At 41.1% G+C, this 8,182-nt stretch overlaps 1 protein-coding gene across 1 annotated transcript; it reads left to right on the forward strand.

Annotated features, from left to right (window-relative positions):
* Positions 1-2,536: 2,536 nt before the first annotated feature.
* On the forward strand, positions 2,537-7,235 carry GTF2A2 (general transcription factor IIA subunit 2). Its single transcript, XM_005145679.3, has 5 exons — positions 2,537-2,621; positions 3,103-3,235; positions 3,920-4,024; positions 5,142-5,268; positions 6,906-7,235. The coding sequence occupies exons 2-5, from the start codon at positions 3,164-3,166 to the stop codon at positions 6,929-6,931; spliced, it is 330 nt and encodes a 109-aa protein (XP_005145736.1). The 5' UTR covers positions 2,537-2,621; positions 3,103-3,163; the 3' UTR covers positions 6,932-7,235.
* The last annotated feature ends 947 nt before the right edge of the window (positions 7,236-8,182 follow it).

An 8,182-nucleotide genomic window follows, 5' to 3' on the forward strand; every position in this document is an offset into this window, starting at 1 on the left:
ACTCATGTTGCTAGAATACAGTTTAAGCCCTGTCAAGAAAAGAATTTCATAAGTCACTAATGTGATTTGGAGGTCTCCTTGATTTGTTTATATGGATGTGTGTTAAGTCAGTAGTTCTCTTTCATTACTGCTGTGCACAACTGAAACAGAGACATTTGAGGCAGTGACTTCCCTGTGCATGGATGTGACAATTTTGAAAATTGATGTCTACAATGGGATAAATCTTCAGAAGTAGAGAAGATGTTTTGGAGAAGGTGTCATTAAAACAGGATGTGAGTAGGCTCTAGATTGCTTGGGTGTTCTTGACAGTCTGTGCAGAATGGCAAAGCCATGCTCTCTGGGGAAGTAATGGAGAGAGGATGTGTAAGGGTTTAGTGCTGAAGCAGATTGAAGTCTTTGAGGTTCTGGAATGTTAAAATGAAGAATTGTGTTTCCAAAAAAGCTTAGAGCTAGTTAGGATAATATGTAATGTTCATAACTATGAACATAGTTATGTTCATAGCTTTTTTTTTTATCCTATTTTCAGTGGACAAGTGAAGAATAGTACTGCTTGCTGTGAGGAGCTTTGTGCTGAGAAACAGCCGTTCTGGTCTGAATTGCAGTTAGTACATAGCCTGTTCTTGTTAGCATGTTTCAGCAAGGTTTTTGCATTGTAGATTTTGACAGCTTAAAACCTTCAACTGTTCATTTGTGGCAGATTTCAAGATTAGATTACATGTTGGTGGTAATGGAATCTTCTACAAAATTATCTCTGTGTCACAGGGAGGACAGCGTGGCATTGGTGCCTACTCCTGTGTCAGCTTCACTGATTTCATCTGCTTGAATGTCTGTAGGTAACTCGAAGTAATGGGAGCAGATGGTTAATGGGCACTTCCTAAACTTAATCTGTCACAAAGAATTTTCTTGGTGAAAGTCAAATATTTGTGTATCCTAGGGATTCATACAGTTTATATTGTGCAGAAATGTGGCTTAAATGCATCTCTTGTCAAAAGCTGTTGTCTTTGGAGAGGACTTTAATGCTCAAGTCATTCCAGTCACTCTCAGAAGAGTCTCTTAGCAAGAACAGAGGGGAGAGGGATGATAAGTTGCGTGCTTTTTTAGCCTGTCTTACAAAGATTTTTGTGAAAATTTCTGTTCAGTCCTTGTGGATGCAGGTCATTCTTTAGAGAGCTTTTTGTTGCGGATGCATGAAAACAGTGCTTTAATTATACTTTTTAAGGTAGCTGGGTTTAGTCAGAGTTGCACTCTAACATGTAAGTAGTATTTAAATAATCTGGAAAACAGATCTTGCAGCTTTCCTAGCACCAAACCTCTATGTTCCTTATCATATCTCACTTCAGCCTGTATCCAGCTAACAGGAAAAAAGGACATTTGGAGTGAAGAGGGTGCAGTTGTGTTACAGGTTTTCACTCTTGTCCCCAAGCATGACTGAGATCAGGGAAGATAAAGCCATTCTTTGATCAACTAAATTTATTTTTCCCATTTTGCAGTTTGGGCTGCCTAGATCACTGATTTAAACATACTGATTGATTTTTATTGTAGTATTGAAAGTCATCTGAGGAGAAGCTACTGCAGTGTTTTCAGAAAATCAAGTTCTGATTTTGCCATGCTCCTTATTGTAGCTTGCTAAGCTGCCAGTTAATATTTCTGACATGGAATTCCAAGTTAATAATTACAAAATGAAACAGATGCTTCCCCTTTGGCTCTGCAGGCCTGCTGTGTTTTAGTCATCTGAACAAAGCCTTCTACTTAAAAAGCCTGAGCAGTGGTTTAGGATGCTCTGCCAATAGATGGGTTAGGACATTGTCTGTTGGTGTTGGTAAACTCCAGTGTATGATATGGGCAGTGTGCAGTGCTGGACAACCTGAAGTTGCAGTAGTCATGCAAAAACATTGATGATGAATCCCAGATGACACAACTGGCTTAACCTGGCTATTCTTCAGAGATGTAACTATTTGCCCTTCAATATCAAACTATGTCAATACAAGACTCTTCACCTACCTCTCAAGAATGTCGTGATCCTTTATTTTTAAATGAGCTTGTTTGTGTTCCTGGGTGTTCCAGTGTAACATGAACGTATCTGTGAATGTGTCAGCTGTTAATACTTAGGGGAAAGTTTTGAACTAGGAAACAAGTCCTGTATGTGATAACTACTTTTTCAATGTTTCATTTTGCTGCTTAGTCACACGTTGGTAATAGGAGCGTCTTTCCGTGATTAAGCAGCACCACCTCCCACCTCTTCACAACATTTGAGTTTGGTTCCCAGAGCACTGTCGGTGCTAGTTCACTACTGCGGTGGAACTGAAGCATCTTGGAGTTGAGTAGTTCGAAGGCGTTCGGCAGCTCTAACAGGCTCGGGTATCGTGGCAGAGGAAAATGGGAGGGGTTCCGTCACTGAGGAGGTAAAAGGAGCCTCACGTGGGAGCTGCAGACACTGAGCTGTGAGTGTAAGCTGTTCACTTTCAGTCGCTGTGCACCACCTCAGTGTTCAATGGACGCGGTGAGCCCCGGCTCCTGCTGCTGCTTCCGGGGACGGGCCGGGTCTGGGTCCCGCCCTCGCTATTCCCCTTCCGGGTGACGGGCCCGCGGAAGCCGTGCTGCTTTTCGGCTGCTCGGAGCGGGTGAGGCTGATGCCGCCGAGGGGCTGTCCCGAGCTGGAGCCCCCGTCCTGCGGCGCTGCCCGTGGCTGCTGTGCAGCGACCGGCGCCATCCGCCGGGTTCGGTGGGGCGGCCGGGGTTGGGATTACGGCGCTGGGGCCGGAGTGCGGCAGCCAGCCCAGGGTCGCTCGGTGCCCAGTGCCGGCCCGCAATTCCCGTGAGGTTTCCCGAGCGCGCCGTGGGGGGCGAGGAGATTTTCGGAGGCCGAGGGAAGGGCCTGTCGGTGTCGGCCCAGCAGGGACAAGGCCTCCTCCCTCCGTGTACCGCATTCCTGGTCTGCTCGTTGTTGGTGCTTTGTGCTCTGAGCGCTCGTATTGTTAGTGGAGGCTTGCGGAGCGATCTGTCAGTGCTGCTTGCGCTCACCGTGCAATGTACAATTAGGTCTTTAGAGGGTTTTTTTAGTAGTATTGGTTTAGTTTTGTTTTGTTTTGTTTTAAACGACAGCGAGTACACAAGAGCAGTGGATGGTGAGGAGGGTTCCTGTCCTGTCCCATCCCAGTAAGCCATGGCCTATCAGCTCTACAGGAACACCACGCTGGGGAACAGTCTGCAGGAGAGCCTGGACGAGCTCATACAGGTATGTGGGGGGCCCGGGTATGCAGTCAGCTTAATAGAGAGGCTTGTTACTCAAGCAGGTTTGTGGCTACTGTATTGGGTACAGTACAGCCAACAGCTGGAAAACCTGATTGAAATCAAAAGCCTTTGGTACTCAGTTGTCCTGATAATTCTTTTTTTTTTGACATCCTGTATGAAGGAAAATGTTTTCTGTAGAATGTGTGACTTCCTTTTGTGATGCTCAGTGAACAAACATCAGGTTAATCCAGAACACTGACTGATGTCCTGCACCTCTGGTTGGTTTCAGTTGTTATTTACCAGATGAATTCTTTGTGTAGCACAAAAATCATGTTGGCACCTAATTCCTTTTCTCAAATTTAAAATGGTGAAAAGGCAGTAAAATTATTCATGTGTTGATTGTTGTTCTAGAGGTCATAGAATAGTTAGGGTTGGAAAGGACCTGAAGATCATCCAGTTCCAACACACATGCCATGGGCAGGGACACCTCACACTAAACCATGTCACCCAAGGCTCTAGCCTGGCCTTGAACACTGCCAGGGATGGAGCATTCACAGCATCCTTGGGCAGCCCATTCCAGTGCCCCACCAGCCTCACAATCTGCTACATGGGAACTTTGTTTTGAGTTTTTACAGCTTTTTTGAGTTTACTTTGAAGTAACTTAAACCTATTTTTTCAACGACTTTAGTCCCAGCAGATCACTCCTCAGCTGGCCCTTCAGGTGTTACTTCAATTTGATAAAGCTATCAACTCGGCACTGGCACAGCGCGTCAGGAACAGGGTCAACTTCAGGGTAAGGTAACGCTATATGTAAGTTCTTCAAGGGGTGTAGTAACCAAGCTTTGGTACAGAATGCCATTAAAAGCTGAGTGCTCCAAGTGAAAATTCAGGTCTGTTTTGACTCTGAAATAGTGAATGCTGACAGGTTTATTCTGTATGCAGTTGTGAGGCTTGTTATTTTCTTACTCTGCATTTGATCTTTCAAATGAACTTCATAGAGATTTGGTGGGTGGATGAAAACAGGGGAAGAGGGAAATGCTTTGATGAGTAGCACTGCCATTTTTTGTAGTCTCTCTGCATTACAGACGTAGCTGAAAGTCTGGCCTCATCTCACTTCTGCTAGGTCTAAGAGAAGCAAGTCTCCCTCCCCACCTGCAAGACACTGAGTTGTACATCTGCCCTTGTACAAGACACTGGGTCATTTTGTAGCTATTTTCTGTAGGTATCAGAAAAATAAGAGTTTTTTTTTTTCTCAGCCAGCCACCGTAATGAATGCCAGATAGCCAGCACATTGTAAAATGTCAATTTGATTGTAATTTTAAAGAAAAATCCCAAACCAGTTATTAAATGGTCCTAATACTTCCTCAGCAGTTTATGCAGAATACATTAATGAAGTGAACTCTTAAGATTTTTAGATACTTAAACCACACAAATATATTAAAAAGAGCATAACTACTTTTTTTGTAACCCCCTTATGTCACACGGGTCAGTTCTGTCATGATTTTTTAAACTGGCTTTATTTGAACAATTGCAGAATTCGTATCTTGTTACGATCACTTCTGTAACTGATTCTTCTTATGGCCATTCTTTTAAGAAATTGTGCCTGATTCTGATCATTTACACACATTAGAAAAGTTACGAAACTCTTTAACGTACCTGTGAAGCTTCCCCTTGGATAAACCATAATGGTCTTGGAATGGTCTTAAGGATTTCAAGACCATAATGGTCTTGAGAATTTCAGCCACTGGAGGGCAGTTCTCCTCAGAATTGCTGCTTGCCGAGTTTGCATGCATTCAGGTTCGTGGTTGGCTTTATGGCAAACCTAATGGTAGAAGAGATGTGGTTCAGTAAACACTTTCCTGTTACTTTTGGGATGCATCCTACAGAAAATGTCTCTTGTCTCTTTAAAGGGGTCTCTGAATACATACAGGTTCTGTGACAACGTATGGACATTTGTACTGAATGACGTTGAATTTAGGGAGGTCACTGAACTTGTAAAAGTGGATAAAGTGAAAATTGTAGCATGTGATGGAAAAAGTAAGTATGGAATATGATATAAATAAACTGACACACAAGACTTGATCACTTATAGAAAGCTTTGACCAAATGTTTGATTAAGGCTAGGTTGATTGTATTTTTCAGGCAAAAGTAGTGCTCTGCACTCCCTTTTACATATGATAAATGCAACAAAACCAAGCTAAATGCTTGTTGACTCATAAGCACTGAAACAGTAATGTGTTAAGAGACTGCTCTAGACCTGGTGTTGGGAAGCATGAACTGCTGGAACAATTAGGAAGTCATAAGTAGTCTTCATTGAATTTCTGTAGGGAGATTTTTCTTGTATTAACCTGGTTGTGAGAAAAGCACCATGTTTTATTGAATTCAAGGAAAGCCTCTTCAGTCTGAGCAACCACTTGTCAGAGAAAACTAAGAATTCTCTGCTGGATTTGATCATAGGGGACATGACAAGTTTATGCAGACATTTGCAAATAATACTACAATACTTATATATTGCTCAACAGACCCACTGTATGTACACTGCTTATGGGAGTTTATGTCCCATATCTGCTTGACTGGGTTACCTTTGTCAGTGTACCTTGAAATTCCTTACCAGAAGAAGTAATGTAATGACTTTTGTGGCAAGCTGGTTTACAGCTTTTAAAACCATCCCTCTGACAGAGTATTGCTCAAGATGTGGGAAATGGTGTCACCTGTTTCACCACTGGGGAGTGATGTGAAAAGAACTGAAAATGGAAAGGGTTTTATTTAAATATACTCTAGCCCTCTGAAACAGATTCTTCATGACTTCCTGGTACTGGCGTGACTACAAGTCATAAAGAATTGACATAATTGATTGCTTGCTCAACTTTTGGTATTAGTCAAGCATAGAATCTTAACTCTGTTTATTTTTTGTGTGCCTATTATAGCTAGCAGAAGAAACCTTACTTTCCAAGTATGAACAGTTTTCACTCTTGATAAAGGATGCAAATCAGATTTAAAGAATGGGGTGATTTAAAGTTGCTGTTAACATTATAGCTTTTTTTTCCCCACAAGGAGCTGACTTGCTAAAAGAAACATCATAAACACTGCCTTGTCTTTCTCCATATCTGTGTCATGTATTTTTCTCATAGCTCTAACAAGAAAGCAGTGATGATAGTAATACCAGCAGTTGCACTGGTGTTAACTGGGGCTTCTGACAAAAGTTCAGAACAGAGAATTGCTCTGAGTTATTTTATGAAGATCATGCCCACTTTTGCATCTGTTTCAAGATGGGTAATAAACTATAACCCACACTTAATAGGAGCTTATGCTACTGGATGTGCAAACCCCTTTCTCTTTCATAGTTTGTGTGATTTAGCCAGATGTGCTTATGGCCTTCCACAGTAAAATTGTTTGTGCATCACTATAAGTCAGAGTAAAGCTGCTTGTATTTTTAATACCTTGAAGTTTTGTGCTGGCTAACTGAACGCTGCTAACTGAAAGAGCTCAGGCAGCTTGTGCACCACATCAATAGCAGTGGAGAGAAGTGGGTAGGTACAGAATATGTCCTAAAATGCCTGTGGAATGCTTTTGAGCTGGGCAAAGGTATCAGGGAGTGAGTCTTACTTCTCTTTAAATTATACTCAACTGTAGTGGATGTATGTATTGCTTACACTTTGTTTTTTCTTTCCTAGACACTGGTTCCAATACTGCAGAATGAACAGGACTGGAGTTTGTCTGCAATACTTTAATATGCAGCACTTTCTGGAGAGAAGCATGGAGAGAGACTGTGTTCATTCTTAATTCTTGTGATGCAGATGTGAGTTAGTCCATGCTAGGAAGTCTCAGAATGACAGCGAAAGAAATACCTGTAGCATTTCTTCACTTCACCCTATAGGGCATGAATACAATATTACTTTTGGGTTGTTTTTTTTTTTAATTAGAACAGATACTGTTAGTTTGGTTTGTTTTGAGGTTTTTTTGTTCAAAGTAATTTCTGTAATAAATTTTTATTTAAAAAACTTGTGAATGAGTGATCATTGGAAAACTGTTTAAAACCAATCTTTAATATGTTTGTTAAATTTTCTCAATATTGTGTGTGTTTAGAGTCATGTTGCTAATGCAGAGGTCATCCAGTTACATGGTTCTGAGTGTTGTTTCACTGGTAAGTATTGCAGGAAATGTCTGTTTCGGGATGGAGGAGGACATCAACGAAAGCAACTGATGCTGGCCAGTATATTTGTCTGTTACTGCATCTTTCTATCTATAAATTTGTCCATTTGGTATTCTCAGCTAATAGTAATAATACAGTAACCCAAGTATGAAAGTTATTGCACAGCTAATCAAATTGAAGTAATGAAACTGAGTCTCGTAAGATTGTTTTAGATCCTCAGCAAATGTAGTGCTGCTTGGTTTGTTTTTCTAATTTTTAATTTATGTGGAATACATTCAATGAGACACCTGGCCAGCAGGATTTCAGGGAAGGAGTTATGAATTTTGAGATATCAAATGGATAACTTTGTTCTTTTTAGACTTACACATGAAATAACTGATCAAGAAACCCTGAAAATAGTTTAATCACTAGAAGTATGAATATAATATACTGGCAGCTTGTTTGGCTGACAGGGACGTTCCAGGGTGGTCATAGGAATGCCTGTTGCTTCAGTACTGTCAAATTCCATTTATTTTTGACAGTAAGCTACTCAAAGACCACTAGAAACTGGAAACCATACAGAAAAAAGTCAAGGGGTAACTGTTTTCATATCAGTCTAAATCCTTAGTTTGTGGTGAAAATTGAGCATAATTTTACATTTGAATTAAGGAAATTAAACTTTCATCTATGTGTCAGTGGCCCAGTCAAATAATTAAAGTAATAAAGCTTTAGTATCTCTCCTGATGCCTTTCCAGATTGACATGTTACAGTTCTCTAAATCCTACCTTTGGACATGAAACTATATCTATCACACTTGGT

The sequence above is a fragment of the Melopsittacus undulatus genome, chromosome 9 (assembly GCF_012275295.1).
Source record: "Melopsittacus undulatus isolate bMelUnd1 chromosome 9, bMelUnd1.mat.Z, whole genome shotgun sequence".
NCBI lineage: Eukaryota > Metazoa > Chordata > Aves > Psittaciformes > Psittaculidae > Melopsittacus > Melopsittacus undulatus.

Excerpts from the sequence above, each read along its gene's own strand:
- GTF2A2 (XM_005145679.3), top strand. The coding sequence starts at position 3,164 with ATGGCCTATCAGCTCTACAGGAACACCACGCTGGGGAACAGTCTGCAG. Across the intron at positions 3,236-3,919 it reads GCCTGGACGAGCTCATACAG|TCCCAGCAGATCACTCCTCA; the intron begins GTATGTGGGGGG and ends CAACGACTTTAG. Across the intron at positions 5,269-6,905 it reads TGTAGCATGTGATGGAAAAA|ACACTGGTTCCAATACTGCA; the intron begins GTAAGTATGGAA and ends TTTCTTTCCTAG.